Source organism: Rhinatrema bivittatum, chromosome 1 (assembly GCF_901001135.1).
Source record: "Rhinatrema bivittatum chromosome 1, aRhiBiv1.1, whole genome shotgun sequence".
Taxonomy (NCBI): domain Eukaryota; kingdom Metazoa; phylum Chordata; class Amphibia; order Gymnophiona; family Rhinatrematidae; genus Rhinatrema; species Rhinatrema bivittatum.
Genome location: NC_042615.1, coordinates 496,395,946 through 496,415,817, shown reverse-complemented (window position 1 = coordinate 496,415,817; position 19,872 = coordinate 496,395,946). Strand labels below are relative to the sequence as shown.

The window sequence follows — 19,872 nt, the reverse complement described above, 5'->3', positions numbered from 1 at the left end:
CGTAGCATCTTTTGTAGGGCCTGCTGTTCTCTCAAATGTAAATAACCAGGAATCATCTGAAGAAGGTATAGCAGTTTAGGAGGTATGGTCATTTTTATAACCACTATATGCCCCTGTAACGAGAGTGGGAGCACTTGCCAACTGCTCAATTGCTGGCTCTTCAGTAAGCAGTGGGTTATTGATAGATTATCACTGAGTTGGACTTTGATGTATACGGATGCCCAGGTATTTAATGGAATTTCCCACCCACTTGACCAGGAAGTCTTCCCAGCTCATTTGCAAGGTGCCTGTGACGTCAAACGCCTCCATTTTTTTTTACAAATTTAACTTAAATCCCGAGAAGGCTTGATACTGAGAAAAAAGATGAAGCGCCATCGGGAGTGCCACTTTAGTCTTGGATAATAGCAGAATGTCATCTGCAAACAATAAGGACTTGACATGGAACTTCCCGAATGAAATCCCAGTTACCCCTCTATGCTGGTGCAACTTAAGAACAAGAGGCTGTACCGTCAGAATAAACAGAGGAGATAAGGGGTATTCTTGCCTTGTTCCCTGCCTGAGAGGGAATGCCTCAGACAATTTACCATTAATTAAAATTCTGGTGGATGGATTAGAATATAGTAAGGAAAAATACTGATATTTGGCCCTCAAAGCCAAATTCTTGTAGAACTTGGAAAAGGAACAGCCAAGCAACTCTATTAAAAGCCTTTTCGGGAGACGTGATGACGTCACCAGCGAGGGAGATGTGATGACGTCACCAGCGAGCATGGCGGCTTAAGCGAACGCTCCCGGCTCGACCCTGTACTTTTTTGCCTTAAAACGCGGCGCTCATAACTTTTTCACTTCGCTCTTTGCCGCTCTCGACCCCCCCCCGAGGTTTCGCGATGGCGGGGAAGAGAAAAGCTGTTAATTTAAAGCAATTCTCCTATGAAAAAACGGAGACTGAGGCCGGCGCACCAGCAGAGGAGCAGGCCATTGAGGGGGACATGGCGTCTGAGCCCGACCATGCGCTTCCACAGACGCTTGATGACTTACCCTCGCACTCGGAGCTCCAGGAGTGGTTTGTGGAGCTCCGAGCAGATATGAAACAACACAAACACGAACTGCAGTCCCTCATAACGGATGTTAAAGAGGATTTGGCGGCCCTGGGTCGTCGGGTCGACAATTTGGATAACCGGATGGACAGGCAGGAGGAACTCATGCGGTGCACAGGAGAGAATCTAAAAACTAGCAGCGTGGAGCGGATGAACCTGGAGGAAAAGCTGGAAGACCTAGAAAACAGGTCACGACGCAATAATTTGCGCCTACGGGGCATTCCAGAGACGCCAGAATTTTCTGACTGTAGGGAGGTAGCCACACGCTTGCTTCGCTTTTTCATGCAATCGGCGTCCCCTGCCAGTTCTGAGGGGGAACAATCCTCCTTTACTTATAATATTGAACGAGCACACCGCGTGCAGGGACCCCGCACAGGAGACCGGCCTAGAGATATACTGCTTTGCATGCAAGTCTTCCGGGAGAAGGACAAAATCTATTTAGAGTCCAGGAAACAGCGAGAGTGGGTGTGGGAAGGCCATAAGGTGAGCATTTATGCGGACCTGGCGGCCTCCACCCTTCGTAAGCGGTACGAGCTGAGAGCTGCAACATCAGTGCTGCAGGGGAAGTCGATTCGCTATAGGTGGACTTTTCCCTTTGGGCTTCTCTTTAATGTAGCCGGAGTCTCCTACCGGATCAAGAATCTTGCAGAAGCAAAGGAGGCGTTCACTAAAGCTAACATCTCTAACGATCTTCCTACCAGCCGGCCGGAGGAAATGCCGTTTCGAATGAATGCCACACCGGGATGGCAGAGAGTGGGCAACAACAAGCGCCTGGCGCGACAGAACTCTAATCTCGCTCACCACTCTCGAGAGCCAGTGCCTGACTCATGACTCCACAGTGGCTGGTTACTGCATACTGTCGGATCGATACTGTAAAACCGCGGGAGAGCGGACGAACGCCCGCTCTCCCGGCGCACGCACCGGCCCTTGGCCGGTGCGAGCGATCCAGTATTCAAATGAGGTGACGCGGTGCGAACGGGGAAAAGGAGGCGCTAGGGACACTAGCGCGTCCCTAGCGCCTCCTTTTTGTCAGGAGCGGCGGCTGTCAGCGGGTTTGACAGCCGACGCTCAATTTTGCCGGCGTCGGTTCTCGAGCCCCCTGACAGCCACGGGCTCGGAAACCGGACGCCGGCAAAATTGAGCGTCCGGTTTTCGGCCCGACAGCCGCGGGCCGAATTCAAATTTTATTTTTATTTTTTTTTTACTTTTTTTTACTTTTGGGGACCTCCGACTTAATATCGCTATGATATTAAGTCGGAGGGTGCACAGAAAAGCAGTTTTTACTGCTTTTCTGTGCACTTTCCTGGCGCCGGAAGAAATTAGCGCCGACCTTTGGGTCGGCGCTAATTTCTTAGAGTAAAATGTGCGGCTTGGCTGCACATTTTACTTACTGTATCCCGCGCGCATACCTAATAGGGCCATCAACATGCATTTGCATGTTGAGGGCGCTATTAGGTGCCGCGGGTGGGCCGCGTGTTTTCCTCCCCTTACTGAATAAGGGGTAAGGGAAAACACGCGTCCAGAGCAGGCTGACAGTGCGCTCCGACGGAGCACACTTTACTGTATCGACCTGTGTATTAAGAATATGAGTTGCCTGATTTTTCTTCAGTACAGGTTGTTTTATCTCAGAGCGCATTTACCAGGCTGGCTTTGTTCTGTTACCGATGCCTTTTTTCTTAGCCTAATGTAGGCCCAGCCTGGGCAGTGCGCGAATCTTTGTTCATTACTTAGCCGGATGAGCTTTCTGCTCTATGGTGCGATCACGTTCTCAGCTTACAGGTATCCAGGGAGTGGATACAAATGGTTTGGGGGGATTGGGAAGGGTGGGTTCTTATTCCATGAGTTCACAATGTTCTTTGCTGATTGGAATCCAGGTGCCAGTATCTTGGAGAGATTGGAGGGCACATGCTGTTTTGGCCTGGGGGTGGGGAAGGGAAAATTATGAATGGCTCTGAGGGTATGGTCCCTTAATGTTAAGGGCCTTAATTCTCCCAAAAAGCGACAACTCCTGCAGAGAGATTTACAACAACAAAATGTTTCAGTGGCTCTAATTCAGGAAACTCCTATGCGCAAGCGCCATGAAAGGTTATTACAATTCGCTGGATACCCTCATGTATACCTGGCAGCCAGCACTTGAGGCAGTAAATATGCTGGGGTGGGTATTTTGATTGCCAGGTCCGTCACGTACGACTATATTTCTCATTTCGCAGATCCTGGTGGAAGGTATATTTTGTTAAAGGTAAAGGTGGCCCAGCATATATATACGATTATTAATCTTTATGCACCAAACAAGGATCAGGGGCCTTTCCTCCGATCCCTCGCTGACAAGCTGCATCCCTTTGTTGAAGGGCGGATTAGCTGGGGGGGGGGTGATCATAGCCTGGTGCGCAATGCGCGGCTAGACACTTCCCACCGTACGAAAACTGGAAGCTGGACTGCCTCATCTGAGTTATCTACTATATTGTCTACATGGGGGTTGGTAGATATTTGGAGATCTCGCAATCCCTTCTCCAGAGTGTATACCTTTTTTTCTCACCCCCACACCTCGTATTCGAGGATTGACTTCTTCTTAGTTGATAAGGGATTACAGAACCAGGTCCTGGATGTGGGTATTGGTGATATTACCTGGACAGATCACGCCCCTGTGTGGGTGACAATGACACTCGCCCCTGTAGATAATGGGTTTCGCTTCTGGAGACTTTGAGAGGGGGATGCAGAGCGGTGCAAACTGGTTAATGAATACCTCCGGGAGTACTTTCACCAGAATGAAGGTTCGGTGTCAGACGCCGGATCACTCTGGGAATGCTCTAAGGTGGTCATCCGCGGTAAACTCATAGCGTTAGCTACAGCGGAGAAAAAGCAAAGGGAACACCGTAGAGCAGAACTACTCGGCCAACTGCACCGGCTGGCCCGCCAACATGCACTATCCCTGAATGCTGATACACTAAGACAGTTGGGGGCTGTTCGGACAGAACTTAATCTGCTCGATGCTGCGTGGGTTGCCCATGCTCTGGAACGCACAAACCAGAGATTCTTTGAGGGTTCCAATAAAGCAGGGCGCATTCTAGCTCGGCAGTTAAAGCAACGAGCTCTGCAGAATAACATAGCCCAGATTAAAAACTCAGAGGGGCAGTATGTTACCTCTAATACAGAGATTAGGGAGTGTTTTACTAAATTTTACGAAACCCTCTATAAAAGGGATGACACCATTCAAGATCAATCTGTTGAGCAATACCTTCAGGCTTTGGTGCTCCCTGACCTAACAGTGGACCAACAGGGCATTTTAGATGACCCGATTAATTTGGCAGAGGTTCAGATGGCTATTCGGGACCTAAAGGCCGGTAAAGCACCAGGCCTTGATGGCTTCTCGGGGGCGTACTATAAGAAATGCAGTACAACCCTTCTCACTCCTCTAGTGAATTTTTTTAATAGCTTGCGTGAGGGCGCTCACTTACCACCACACACTAACACAGCGGGCATAACGGTGCTGGCCAAGCCTGGTAGGGACCCCACCCACTGTAGTTCCTACCGCCCAATCTCACTTATTAACCTCGACCTCAAGATACTGGCGCGGGTTCTAGCGGCCTGTCTTAACTTAGTTTTGCCGGGGTTGGTGCACAGGGATCAGGTTGGGTTTATCCCGCAAAGAATGGCGGCTGATAATGTTCGCAAAGTTACTGATATTATGTGGTGGGCCAGGAAGCAGGACATCCCGTTGTTGTTATTGGCCATCGACGCAGAAAAAGCGTTTGACCTTGTGCATTGGGACTTCTTATTCGCTACTCTGCAGAAAATGCATTTCGGGCCCATGTTCATAAAATGGATAAGGGTACTTTACCACCTGCCCGCAGCACGCATAAAGGTCAATGGGGGTTATGGGGGTACGTTCCCAGTGCAGCGGGGAACTAGACAGGGGTGCCTGTTGTCGCCCTTGCTATTTGCCCTTTTCCTGGAGCCTTTTGCGGAGCAAGTGCGTACCTCCACGCAAATTACGGGTGTTCAATTGGGGGATTTACACCTGAAACTCTCGCTTTTTGCGGACGATATACTCATGACTATTACCAACCCCACCACCTCTCTGCGGGCCATTACAACTGAGATTCAATCCTTTAGTGCGGTGTCTGGTTTTAAGATTAACCTTGATAAGTCCGAACTCCTTAATGTATCGGTTGATGCCGGCACAGTCAGGGAGCTACAACAGCTGTATCCGTTTCGCTTAGCTACCACCTCTATTAAATATTTAGGGGTTCACTTAGGGGCCGACATCAATGCCCTCTATAATCTCAACTATATTCCCCTGCTAGGGAAAATAAGGAAGGATTTACAGGTTTGGGATAGAGGTCGGCACTCTTGGATGGGGCGTGTAGCCATTGTAAAAATGAATATTTTGCCCAGATTTTTATACCTGTTCATTACTCTGTCTATATATATCTCAGCTCCGCTCTCTTGAGGTCTTGGCAAAAGATCTTATTCGATTTTATTTGGCGCAAGCGACCCCCGCGAATTTCTCGTCGACTATTATACTTGCCCAGGGATCGGGGAGGCCTTGGAATGCCAAATCTAGAAATGTATTATGTGGCGGCTCAACTTTTGGTTATCCTGGATAGTCACCGGGTGTCCACTGCCAAACAGTGGGTAGCGCTTGCTGACCACGTTTTGGGAGGGATGCCACTATCGGCCCTGTTTTGGCAGCCCCGTTTCACGTGGTTGAAAGCAGACCACCTCACCCCATCCACACATACCACCATGAGATTATGGGCTAAGTGGAAGAAGCTTGTGGTAGGAGCACGCCAATATTTTTACTCTACCCATGTCTCTCATCTGATTAACTTCCCAGCTGGGCATCATACCCCTGCCTTTCGGAATTGGTACACCCGAGGTCTTACCAGGATTGAACACTTTCTAGGGGGTGAAGCGGCTTTAACCTGGCCTCAACTTCAGAGTACGTATCAGTTGCCTGCTACGGACTTCCTAGCCGGCTATCAGATCGCTCACTTCCTAAATAGTGCGACTGTATCTCCCTCCATAGCACAGGGTAAAACTTTAATGGAACACTATTGTGCAGACGTTGATAAAAAGCGGGGAGTGGTTTCCAAGCTATATATTCTTCTATCCGGGGGTGATGCGAGGCCTTTTCCTCACACGCAGGCCTGGGAGAGGGATCTAGCGAGGGTCATTACGGTTGAGGAGTGGCTACAAGTATACACTACTGTCAAAAAATGCTCTATATCTGTGAATGTTCAGAAGAATTGTTTTAAGATGGTTACCAGGTGGTACCTGACCCCTCTTACCTTGCATAAACGTTACCCTAATCTTAGTGCTATGTGTTGGCGTAATTGTGGGTCTCACGGCGACTACCTACATATGTGGTGGACCTGTCCCTTGGTACAATCTCTGTGGTCCCAAGTGGCTCATTGGGTGGAACATATCTTGCAGGTCACGGAGCTCCACAATGCTGGATTCATGTTAATCAATTTACCACACAAAGAACTGACCAAGCCACAAGCTTCATTGTGTCAACAGGTATTTATTGCAACCAGGATGGTACTTGCACAACATTGGAAGCAGTCGATAATTCCTGCCCTTCCACGTATTCAACAAAAGGTTCATTACTTGTGTCGAATGGCGGCGATTACTGCGGAGATTCATCACACTATGTCTACTTTTAAAGCCACATGGACACCGTTCCTGGACTGGGAAAAGACTGTTTCTGATTAGCCTTGATCTACACCGGGACTATGACTCTCTTTTCCTTCTGGCCTTGGCAGACTAAGTCTATCCTTGACTATGGGAGTCCAATCTGTGATAAGTCTTTCTCACTATTCCTAATTACGAACTCATGGAAGAGGGTGGGGATCCAGGGGTAGGGGGATAGGGGGGGAAGAGGTTCTGGGTGACGTTTCTAATGTTTGTAAATGTTGAAAGACAACAGGTCTGCCATTTTGTTGTTATGTTGGTCTTGACTGTTTGTTTTTCTTTCAACTTAATAAAATATAAATTTAAAAAAAAAAAAGCCTTTTCAGTATCAGAGCTAACTGGGAGAGGCTCTTGGACAGAATTGTGGACACACTCCTTGAGTATCACATGTACCTTGTGTATGTTAGTAGTGGAGTGTCTGCCAAAAACAAATACCATTTGATCAGGCGAGATCAAAGTGGGCATAAGATATTTCAAGCAGTTGACCAGGACTTTAGCATATAACTTAATATCTAGATTTAGGAGTGGTATAGGTCTATAAGAAGATGGGGTGGGATACTCAGCTCCTGGCTTAGATATAACCACAATAGTAGCTTCCCTAATTGCAGCAGACATTGTACCTGCATCACACATGGCTTCAAACACCTTACACAAAGGTTCAGGAAGATCATTAATCAAAGATTTGTAGAACAAGGTATCTAAGCCATCAGGTCCTGGAGCTTTCAGGGAAGGAAGGGACTGTACAGCCTCCCGAATTTTCTACATTGCTATGGGTTGATTCAACCTTTGATTCCCCTTCACTAAGCTGAGGGAAGTCCAAGCCTTTTAAGAAATGCAACATCTCCTGTAAAGCATTAAGATCAGCTCCATTTTTGAACAAGCTGTTCAAAGATTGGGCAAGATTTAATTTGTTGCAAAAAAGCATATAGGCGGGGTCAGAGAACAATGCAGAATAAGAATTGTCCAGGGCTCTTGATTTGCAGCGTTAATTTTCTGAAAGTGCACCCTAATTTGCCATACAAAGAAAATATCCATTCTGAAGTCCCAATCTATCCTTGCATCCCTCACAAGAATGTAAGTTGATAGTAATCGCTAAATACTTTAGCTACAGCATAAATTGAGGTCAATACCGTGCCTAACTGTTTTTTGTTTTATAGAGGAAATACATTTAGGTGGGTCTTGGCTTCTTAACAAATTGGCCAATAAGCGCCCCGATTTATTCCCAAACTGAAATAAATGGTATTTCATATATTGTATCGAATCTACAGCCCTGGAATGCAAAGGTGTTCAATGTAGTCTGAGTAGACTTAAATTCATCCAGAAGGGCCGCGGATGAATCATGAAGCAGTTTGGTCTTGTGGGCTCTCAACCTTTTTCTAGGGCTGCGATGTCTGTGTTTTTGCTTTTTGAGTATAGCTAACATAGCTAATTTATGTCTCCTCTAAGGACTGTCTTAGTCTCCCAAAATAATACAGGTTGATCCAGATGTTTCCCATTAAATTCCACAAACTCCTTCCGTTTATGTTGGAGAAAGGGGGGGGGGGGGGGGGGGAAACTCAGGATCTTTCATCAGTTATACAGGATGTGCCACTGACCTGAACCTCTGGAGTCCCCTACCCTTGGGCTCCGTAGAACTGGGCAATGATCAGAAATAAGCAGGTCTTCTATAAACGCCTTAAGAAAATGGGGGAACAAAGGTTCTCACACTAATAGGTAATCAAGCCTGGTTCTAGTGGAGTGGGCCCCAGCAATATGTGTGAAGTCCTGTTCTCCTGGATGTAGGAGGTGCCAAAGAGCAAGTAAATTTACATTTTTACACAGAAATCGGGGCTCTTTGTTTTTGCTAAGAGGATCCCCCCCCTTTAGCTGGCTGCCTGTCAAGATCTGGGTTAATTACACAATTTAAATCTTCCCCCAAGATCACCAGATAGTTACCCAGCTTAGAGATTTGGGCTAAGAGGGTCACAAAGAAAGAATGCTCATGCTTATTTGGGACATATGCGGATACTAGAAGAACAGTGGAGCCCATTAACTTCCCCAATACAGTAATGGACCTGCCTGCAAGATTGACTACACTTTTTAATAATTGAAAGGACACCACTTTATGAACAAGAATAGTGACCCTGCAACTTTTAGTGGTCCCTGCAGCATGAAAAACTTTTGTGCCACCCACTTTTCTAAATTTAGTGGCTTCTGTGGAACTTAAGTGGGTTTCCTGTAAGAGCGCTATTTTGACTTGTAGTTTGTTTAGGCAGCTCAGCACCTTCTTTTGCTTCACCAGGGTACTGAGCTCTGCTATGTTCCAAGTAACTAAATTAATCGCCATGAGAGCAAGAGCAGCCCCAAAAAAAAGTCACATAATGGATACAGACCTCCACACTGGTCCGCTAGGCCAGGCAAGTGCAATACCCCAAAGATGAATGGGCATAAATATTCTCACTACAAGGGAAGGCTCTCTTGAATGAATGTGAAAACCAGAGAGTATAATGCTTCCTTCTCCCCCCCCCCCCCCCACCATAACCCTCCAATAACAAACATAAACTGTGGGAATCCCCCCACCCTCCACCAACACCCCATACCCAATATCTACTCTCCAACGGTCTCTACTAGAGAGACTGGAGGTCACACTAGATGGTAGATGTGCTCAGCCACCACCCCTGCAGTAGATCTACCGTCAGCATAGAAATTTAACAGATCATATGCATCCATTGATATCACAGCAACAGCAAGCTGATTAATAATAATAATAATAAAAAAAAGCATTGAAAATAGGCCCCCATATGGAATGAACTGAGAAAAGTTAAAGAACATTAACAGTGGAGAAATTGGCATACGGTTCCTCTTTATAACGAGGAAACGGGCTGCTTTTTAGACCACCATAAAAACCTGGACAAGCAGTCATTGTTTAAATTCACCCAACTCATGAGCCTGCAGTCATCGGGCTTCAGATGACTGTTGCCTCAGCGGCTGTCAGTTTTCACAAATGCCGCCACCTGTTGCACTTGTTCAAAAAGCTTGGCGCTCCCCTGATGCCACACATACAGCTTTGCAGGGTATATTAAAGAGAACTGCACATTTTTGGAAACCAACGCTGAGCAAACCGAAGTGAATTCCTTCCGGAGATTGGAGACCCTTAATGAGAAGTCCTGAAATACCAAACTCTGTTATCAAATTGCAGTGTTTTGTTTTTCCGGTAATGTTGTAAGATTTCCACTTTCTGTGTATAGTGCCGAAACTTGGAAATGATGACTCGCAGCTTCTGGGTAGCAGCAGGCTTGAGGCCCAACCTGTGAGCATGCTCAATCAGACCTGTAGAAGCAGGCGCAAGAGAGACTACCACTGTGGTCATCCATTTTTCTATAGACTGTGCCAGATCTCGATATGGAATGTTATTAGGTAGGCCTATAAACAGAAGGTTATTTCGGCATGACCGATTCTCCAGGCCGTTTTGTCGTCCCTGATGTGGGCTGCTTTTTTCTAGGGCCTCTGCCTTCCATTCAAGCGTGCCCACATCCTCTTCTAACACTGCGACCCTGCCTTCCACATGGTCCATACGGTTGCTGACCTCTGCAATGGAAGTTTTCATCTCGGCGATTTGCTCTGAAATTTTGGTTCAGCCTGGCATATAGAGCAGACACAACCACCGCAGTAACTTTTCCTTCGAGCCACTCTTCTTCCAGGGCCGCAAGTGAGTTTGGTTTAACGGCGTCTATTTTCAGCTCCAAGGCCTTTGCCCTCTCTGTCTTTTTTTTTTTTTTTTAATTGCCTTGGTAACCATAAAAGGAGCTCTGGTGCTCGTAAGGATCGTGTAAGACGTTCAGGGATGCAGAGCATAAACACTGGCCAGAGATGAGCAGAGTAAATGCAGGTAAAATGCAGACATTTTAGGGTGGTGGCTGGAGTTTGGTCTTCTCATATCTTACCAAGCCCACCACATCACATTTACCTCCTCTCTATTTTTTTTAATACTAAAAAAAAAAAGGAACATTTTGGATTTAAAAGGGTAACTGAGCTCTAAAGGTGTCTTGTTTCTAGGTGGAGACCATAAGGTCCATCATGATAGTGGTGAGGTACTTCTGCTTGGATGCTGCCTGATTCAGGAATTGCTGGAGTGGAGCCTTATGTATATGTTTCCTCTGTGACTGTTGGTGGGCAGAGTGGTACAGAAAATATCTGAGCATCGAGGCCTGGTTTAATTTCTTTAATATCTCATGAGGTACTTTGTCAAGCATTTTCTTAAAATCCTGATACACTATATTAATGGGCTTACTTTTATCCAGATTTGTTCATGCCTTCAGCAATATGTAGCAGATTGACTCAAGACTTCCCTTGGATTAATCAGTTAACTTTTCCCCATTAAACTGACTATATGTTTAGTAATTTTATTCCTTATAATAGTTTAAACCATTTTCCTGGGACTGATATCAGGCTCACAGATCTATAGTTTCCTTAATCACTCCAGAACCCTTTTTAAAAACTGCTGTTGCATTGGCCATCCTCCAATCTTCAGCTACCATAGCTGATTTTAATGGTAGATTACATATACTAATAGTAGGTCTGAAATTTCATTTTTCAGTTGTTTCAGGGCTCTGGGATGTATATCAACTGGTCCAGGTAATTTTCTATGCTTTCGTTTTTCATTTTGCTCTATTACATCTTCCAGATTCACTGAGATTTTAGTTCCTTTGAATATCACTTTTTAAATATTGCTTCTGGCATGGATATCTACTTTACATCTTCCTCAGTAAAGACCAAAGCAAATAACTTTTATTTATGTTGTGGCCCTGTACCCACTTCGTCTTTTTGCTTTGAATGTACCTGATAGTTTTTATTATGAGTTTAAATAATCTGGAAAGGGGAGCGACGAGTAAGGTGATCATATTTGCAGAGACAGAATTATTCAGAGTTGTTAAATCACAAGCAGATTGTGAAAAATTGAAGGAGGATCTTGAGACTGTAAGACTGGGCATCTAAATGGCAGATGAAATTTAAAGTGAACAAGTGCAAGTTTATGCACATGAGGGAAAAGTAACCCACACTGCCCAGGAAATGAACTTGAGTGAAATAGTGGACAATAGTTTGAAATCCTCAGTTCATTGTGTGGTGCCGGTCAAATAAGCAAACAATGTTAGGAATTATTAGGAATGAAGACTGAAATGGTGAATATCATAATGCCTCTGTATCACTCTGTAGTGAGGCTACACCTGAAGTATTGTGTGCAGTTCTGGTCATTATATCACAAAAAATATATAGTTGCTTTAGAAAAAGTGCAGAGAAGCGTGACCAAAATAACAGGGATAGAACAGTTAGAGGTTAGGTCTGTTTACCCTGGAGAAGAAATTGCTGAGGGAGGATTTAATAGAGGTCTATAAAATCATGAGTGGAATAGAATGGGTAAATGTAAATCCAGTTGTTTTTCCCCGTCAATAATCAGGTTAAATTAGCCATACTGTCTAGAGACATCCTCTGGGTGGAGCTTCTATCCAAGAATACAGAGCTTTGACTCTGTACGCCTGTGCGGCTGTCCCATGCGATTGCTTATCCTCCTCTGTTCTTTTTCTTCCGTGCATCTCGTCAGATGTGCGGAACTACTTCTTATTTTCTCATCTCAAGTTTTCTCATACTTCACCTAGATTGAAACCCCCAACAGCACTTTTAAGTCCTACCATGGTGTCCAAGTTACTGGGCTTTCAAGTACTGCCCATGTGGAAAAGTTATGTCCATAACTGGACATAACTATTGCTATATATGCTTGGTCCCTAAGCATAACCAGTCGACCTGTAAGAATTGTGGCAGGATGTTTCCCAGAGATCAGACAGTGGGCCCAAAAAATTGCCAGGTTAAGGAACGAGGATAGCACATCCACGGGTTTGTATGCTCCAACATCAGAGCGTCTACTCTCATTCTTCTTTAGGGCATAAAACCCACCATGCTGCGTAGGTAAAGTGAGCATACTCTTTGGGCCCACATTAGTCATCTAGTGGTCAGAATAAGCAGAGCCAAGTGGGACACGTTCCCAGAGTATTCGAGCTGCACCACGCCTCTAAGAAATAGCAGGTATCAGATCCTAAGTTAGAGGTGTTGGGAGTATTGAAGATCTTCGATGTTCCCTCTGAGGCCACAGACTTGCTATCACACAGTTGTTGATGCTTTATTGAATAAAATCTGGGAGTCCTCCCTTTCTCGGGGCCATCAATGTATCGAAAAACTGACCTCAAATTCTGCATGAGGAAGTTGTCACATTATGGGGCAATGCTTCCCCATGTGTCTGTAGTCATTCAATCAGCGATGAAAAAGTAAGTCATGGCTACATTCTAATACTCCTCCAGGTAAAGATAACAGATACTTGGATGAATTCAGACGCAAGACCTTCCAGGCGGCAATGCTTAATGCAAAAATTCAACACCATCAGTTTTACATCACAATATTTGTATGAGTGTTTGCAATCCCTCAAGCCACACATTTCACTAACAGCAGTAGGCCCACACTCTTCCTCTGTCATTCACAGATTTACAGGAAGGCTTATGCCACCTCCTTTGGACGATTTACAAGACCTTTGAAGCCTCAGCCTGTACGTCAGCTAAATCCGCAAGGTGCCCATTCTGGAGAAGGTTTTCATGGGTAATGATTCAGATGAATTGAACCAAATCACAGTAAACCTAGAAGATATGGTAGACCTGATTGACAAACTGAAGAGTAGTAAATCACCTGGACCGGATGGTATACACCCCAGAGTTCTGAAGGAACTAAAAAATGAAATTTCAGATCTAATAGTAAAAATTTGTAACCTATCATTAAAATCATCCATTGTACCTGAAGACTGGAGGGTGGCTAATGTAACCTCAATATTTAAAAAGGGCTCCAAGGACAATCTGGGAAACTACGGACCAGTTAGCCTGACTTCAATGCCAGGAAAAATAGTGGAAAGTGTTCTAAAGATCAAAATCACAGAACCTATAAAAAGGCATGGTTTAATCGAACAGAGTCAGCATGGCTTTACACAAGGCAAGTCTTGCCTCACAAATCTGCTTCACTTTTTTGAAGGGGTTAGTGAACTGGTAGATGTAGTGTATTTGGATTTTCAGAAGGCATTTGACAAAGTTCCTCTTGAGAGGCTTCTAGGAAAAGTAAAAAAGTCATAGGATAGGTGGCTAAGTCCTTTTGTGGATAGTGAAGTGTCTCAGGGATCTGTACTGGGACTCGTGCTTTTCACTATATTTATAAATGATCTGGAAAGGAATACAAGTGAGGTAATCAGATTTGCAAATGATACAAAATTATTCAGAGTAATTAAATCACAAGCGGATTGTGATAAATTGTAGGAGGGACCTTGTGAGACTGGAAAATTGGGCATCCAAATGGCAGATGAAATTTAATGTGGTTAAGTGCAAGGTGATGCATATAGGGAAAAATAACCCATGCTATAGTTACGATGTTAGGTTTCATATTAGGAGCTACCACCCAGGAAGGAGATTTAGGCATCATAGTGGATAATGCATTGAAATTGTCTGCTCAGTATGCTGCGGCAGTCAAAAAAACAAACAATGTTAGGAATTATGAGGAAGGGAATGGTGAATAAAATGTCATAATGCCTCTTTATTGCTCCATGGTGAGACCGCACCTTGAATACAGTGTACAGTTCTGGTCGCCACATCTCAAAAAAGATATAGTTGCGATGGAGAAGTTACAGAGATGGTTGACCAAAAGGATAAAGGGGATGGAACCGCTCCCCTATGAGGAACGACTAAAGAGGTTAGGACTGTTCCGCTTGAGGGGGGGATATGATAGAGGTGTTTAAAATCATGAGATGTCTAGAACAGGTAAATTTGAATTGGTTATTTACTCTTTTGGATAATAGAAGGACTTGGGGCACTCTGTGAAATTAGCATGTAGCACATTTAAAACTAATCGGAGAAAGTTCTTTTTCACTCAATGCACAATTAAACTCTGGAATTTGTTGCTAGAGGATGTGGTTAGTGTAGCTGGGTTTAAAAAAGGTTTGGATAAGTTCTTGGAGGAGAAGTCCATTCATTACCTGCCTTTAATCAAGTTGACTTAGAAAATAGCCACTGCTATTACTAGCAGCAGTAGCATGAGATAGACTTAATTTTGGGGTACTTGCCAGGTACTTATAACCTGGATTGGCCACTGTTGGAAACAGGATGCTGGACTTGATGGACCCTTGGTTTTGACCCAGTATGGCATGTTCTTATGATTACTCCCATATCCGAATGCACCACTTTTAATGGTGTTACCTGTGTTTCCAGGTCAATGCTCAGCACTAGCAATACAAGGTTCTCCCTTTTGGACTCTCGTCGTCCCTGAGGGTTTTCACAAAGTGTCTAGCAGTAGCTGTGATCCACTTGAGGAGAAATGGAATTCAGGTTTTCCTTATTTGGACGACTAGATTCTAATCTACTCACAAGTGCAGACTCTACAAGCACTTATTAGACACGATAAGTTGTTTGGAGGACACCTGAGCTTCATGAATAATTACAAGAAGTCCAACATTCAGTTCACTCAGGTTTTCCAATTCATAGGAGCAATCCTATGCATGGCCTTTCTTCCCACTGACAGCACCAACATTTCACACTCCCATGGTACAGTTGAAACAGTGTGTGTGCCCCCTCAGCGCGTCAAGTCCTTACCCTGCTGGTATACCTAGTTCCGCGCACTCATTTACGTATGTGCCACCTACAATGAGGTCTCAAGACACAATGGTCCCAATTCATTTAGCCAGTGTCCAAGAAGGTGGCTATCAAAATGATAAGGGGAATGGAACAGCTCCCCTATGAGGAAAGACTAAAGAGGTTAGGACTTTTCAGCTTGGAGAAGAGACGGCTGAGGGGGGATATGATAGAGGTGTTTAAAATCATGAGAGGTCTAGAATGGGTAGATGTGAATCTGTTATTTACTTTGACCCAGTATGGCATTTTCTTATGTTCTTACAAGAAGCACTTATGCTTTCATCCTTTAAGCCAATGGATAATCCCCACATGAAATATGTAACTTGGAAGGTGGTCTTTCTAATCACAGTGAATTCATCAAGACAAGTTCGGTGAGCTTTCAGGCCTCTGTTCACTATCCCCCATTCTTACAGTTTTACCATGACAGCCGCTTTACAAACACATCCGACCTTCCTACCAAAGGTTGTTTCACTTTTCCACCTGAATCGAATGATCACATTACCTACCTTTTTCCCGAAACTGCATAAAAATGAGGGAGCAACTCCTTCACACTTTAGACTGCAAGAGGGCTTTACCCTATTACAAGAGAAGAACTCATGCAGCTAACAGTTTCACAACTTTGTGTCCTCCAAATGCTCCAGATCTGCTAGTAACAAAGAGGACTTTGACTATTTGGATAACTCAGTGCAATCAATTCTGTTATTCGAAACGCTCAACCGAGTTGACCACCTCCGTCAAAGCACATCAGATGAGAGCCATGGCTGCTTCAATTGCACATCTCCACAAAGTACCGTTACTGGATATTTGTAAAGCAGCCACTTGGTTGTTTCTACATACTTTCATGTTGCACTACTGTCTTGACCAGCAAGCAACTTCAGATGCCGCTTTCAGATCAGCAGTGTTACATTATACGACAGGCGCTTGAGACTGTCCATGGAATTTGCGGGTTGAGTACACGACTAACACGTAATTCTGCAATGGTATCGGCATCCCCCTGCCTCAGCATAGCATCAGTGTGCATAAATCAAATCTAAACTGGGTGGGGGGGGGTTCTTTGACAGGGAAGATGGGAAGATCCATTGTGCTGATGAAGACTTGCTTGTGAAGAAGCATATGTCCTACTGATAAACTGATCCATACACCTGTATAATTGTGTTCATGAAAGGATTCCTTTACAATAAACTTATTTCATTGCATATATAACTGTTTTCAAGTTAGAATGTTGATGCATTGATAGAGGGTATTGTGTTTTAGATATCAGGACATGGTTGAAATGCCCCAAGTTTTTTTGTGTATGAATGAATTATGAATGGGGGTTGTTTGGGGGTTTTAGAAAGGAAGTTAGTATGTAATAGGGATGTGCAATCGTTTCTCCTGAATTAGGCAATGGCAACGAAATTGCCTAATTTGGAATGGTTCAGCACAACCGAAAAAAGATTGATTTTTTTTCTGAAATTTCGGAAAAAATTCGTTTTTGAGTTAGTGCGCGCTAACCTGAAAATCGGGACCCCTGAAAAAAAATAATCCTGAACCACGGGAAAAACGAAATTCCCACGGGGGGCCGAAACGAAGCCAGACAATTTTTACCCGAAGCACATACCTAGTATGTAATAGAGTATTTATATATAGATGAGAAATTTTTGTGTAATTACGGTTACTACATGTCATGAGAGTATTACTATGCATTGGGCATTTGAGCATGTTTATGCATTTAGGAGAAATTGTTTCATTTCTCTAAAATTATTGTAATAAAATTGATGTATTTTTGTAATATATTTGTATTTTTCTCTCATTTGTTATGTTCATTTTTTAATTGACATGCAATTTCATCTGCTCATTTTATATACTTTGACAAAAACATTAATCAACTTTTTTTTTTTTTTAATGTTTTTGGAATGTAAAGACATTGTTGGCCTTCACTAGATAAAAAGAGAGATGCTGAATTCAGGAAACTATGCTGCGAGTGGTTAAGAAAAATTTCGGTAAGTATTCTAAGTCATGTTTAGACTGGTGGTTAGATAGCAAGTTTAAAATAAGAATATTTCTTGAAAACATTTCTGTTTCAAGGTTTTCCCTTTCACACAGTCCCCTTTCCCTTCAGTAGTGATTTAAATACAGATCTCATACACCTAACATTCACACATTCACTAGCCCCCCCCCCCCTCCCTAACTCCTAACCTCCCTCCTCCCTTCTCCCCCCCACCCCTATTTCCTTCCCACCCCCTAACCACCCCTTTCCACCTTGCCTAACAATTAGCTTTCTACTGTGCTTCCCGGAAAGCAAATTTATCAAGACAGCTTTCTGTAAATAAGAACATTTTTACTCACAAATGTGTATATATTCCCTGACAACCATTGTATATACAAATTTATACCTCCTACAAATGTTGATATCAATCATATCTAGCAGAATCTCCCTGCCTCTCTTTTGAATAACCACTATCATGTATCCCACTTAGTTAATTATTACTTGTGTAATCTTCCATATTATTCGTATGTTATTGTTTTTGTTGTTGTTGTTATTTCTACTGTTCCTATTATAATCATGTGACAAATGTAAAGCCTGTTGCTAAGTTCTGTTCCCTGTAAACTGATGAGATGTTCCCAACGTTCGTCGGTATATAAAAGATATTAAATAAATAAAATAAGATCACTTATGTTCAAGATGAATTAGATGCTGACTCGACAGCGGCCGTGTTTCGCAGCCTTGCGGCTGCTTCTTCAGGAGTCAAATAATCTTAATGCGAAATCTATTCATAACAGGACATGTAGTCTTGATGAAATCCTATACGACAATGCTGGGCTAGAGACCTCTCAACCCTACCATGTCAAACGGACCATTTTTTGCGATATTGAAAGGACAATGATGATCTATCCTGCTAGAGAATAGTGCTTGAGGCTATTGCACTTTTGGACTATATCACTAGAATTCCTTTGAGAAAGTATGATGTGAATACACAAGTTGTACATACTTACACACAAATGCAAGCAACACCGGAGGGTGTGCAAGCAACACCGGAGGGTGTGTTTTCCAACATACAGGCTGCAAATGATTGAAAAGACCGGACGGCTCTGTGTGGTTTCACTGAGCACGTCGACAATGGCTTGCTGATGCAGTCCTGTTTTCTCTCAAAATATTTATCCGTTTGTTGGACTTCGCTAAGATATTAGTTTGAAAAATATAATTGATTTGGCAAACGGTGACAATTATATATGGTTGTGTTTAGCGATACCTTTTGTGTTTATGCACTCAAATGGAACAACCCTACCTATAAAAAGGCAACATTACAAATATTAAACCAGGTCCTAAACACCAATACACCTCCGATTAGGAAAACAGAAAAAGCTAAGTTGTGTTAGATTCCCACATAGAAATAATTGTAAACTATATGAAAAAATGTTTCAAAACAGCTGATGAACAGAACATCCTCTAACAGTTAAAAACTATTAAAAATTCTTCAAACACCAATAAAATATTTCAAAACAGCAGACACATCACATAATACCCAATAATTAAAATGGCAGTCAATCAAGAAAAATGAACTTAAAAAGCCACCTTTACTTTACCCACTCCAACAGTTCTCCTACTCCTTTCCCTTGCAGGCCACACCAGAAGCAGCAGTAGCTGCTGAAACTGTCCTCACAGTTCTCTTCTTTAGGGGCCACAACCAGTCTTTTCTCTCTCTCTCACACACCACACCACACTGAGGACCAATTTATGTCTCTCACACACTAATCATCTCCCCAATCAGTCTCTGTCTCTGTCTCTCTCTCTCTTTCACGCACCAGCCGTCTCCCCGATCACACTGTCTCTCTCTCTCTCTCTCTCTCACGCACCAGCTGTCTCCCCGATCACACTGTCTCTCTCTCACGCACGCACCAGCCGTCTCCCCGATCACACACTCAATCACACAATGCTCACGCTCTCTCACAGCCAGCTAAAAACATGCTCCAACTCTCTCGCACACACACATTGACACACACAAGTACCCTCCCTGTCTCACGTACACACAATGCATGCGCATGCCCCCTCCCTGTCGCGTACACTCTACGCACACACAAAGGCCCCCAGCTGAACAGCTAGTCTTTGGCAGCAGCAGTCAGTGGCTCCGATCTTCGGCAACACACCGGTTGAGAGTCGCTGCTCTACTTGTTCTGCATTTGTGATAGGGTGCTCTTTGTGAGGATTTGGACCAGTTGGTGAAAAATCTGGGAGACCCTAGTCCCCAATGACTGAGGATAATGGTCTGTCTTTTTATAGGGCTGGCAGGAGTCTGGGGCAGTTTAGAGCTTCCAGGCGTTACACGCCAGATCAGTACCGTATTTTTCGCTCCATAAGACGCACCTAGGATTCAGAGGGGGAAAATTAAAAATAAATAAATAAATTTGTGCTA

At 43.9% G+C, this 19,872-nt stretch overlaps 1 protein-coding gene across 1 annotated transcript in view; it reads left to right on the top strand.

Moving 5' to 3' along the window:
* Positions 1-19,872, top strand: part of HAUS6 (HAUS augmin like complex subunit 6) — a 345,826-nt gene that overhangs the window by 44,487 nt on the left and 281,467 nt on the right. Inside the window, exon 3 of the mRNA XM_029608783.1 lies at positions 17,382-17,460. Coding sequence (XP_029464643.1) covers positions 17,382-17,460 — 79 coding nt within the window. The remainder of the gene's footprint in view (positions 1-17,381; positions 17,461-19,872) is intronic.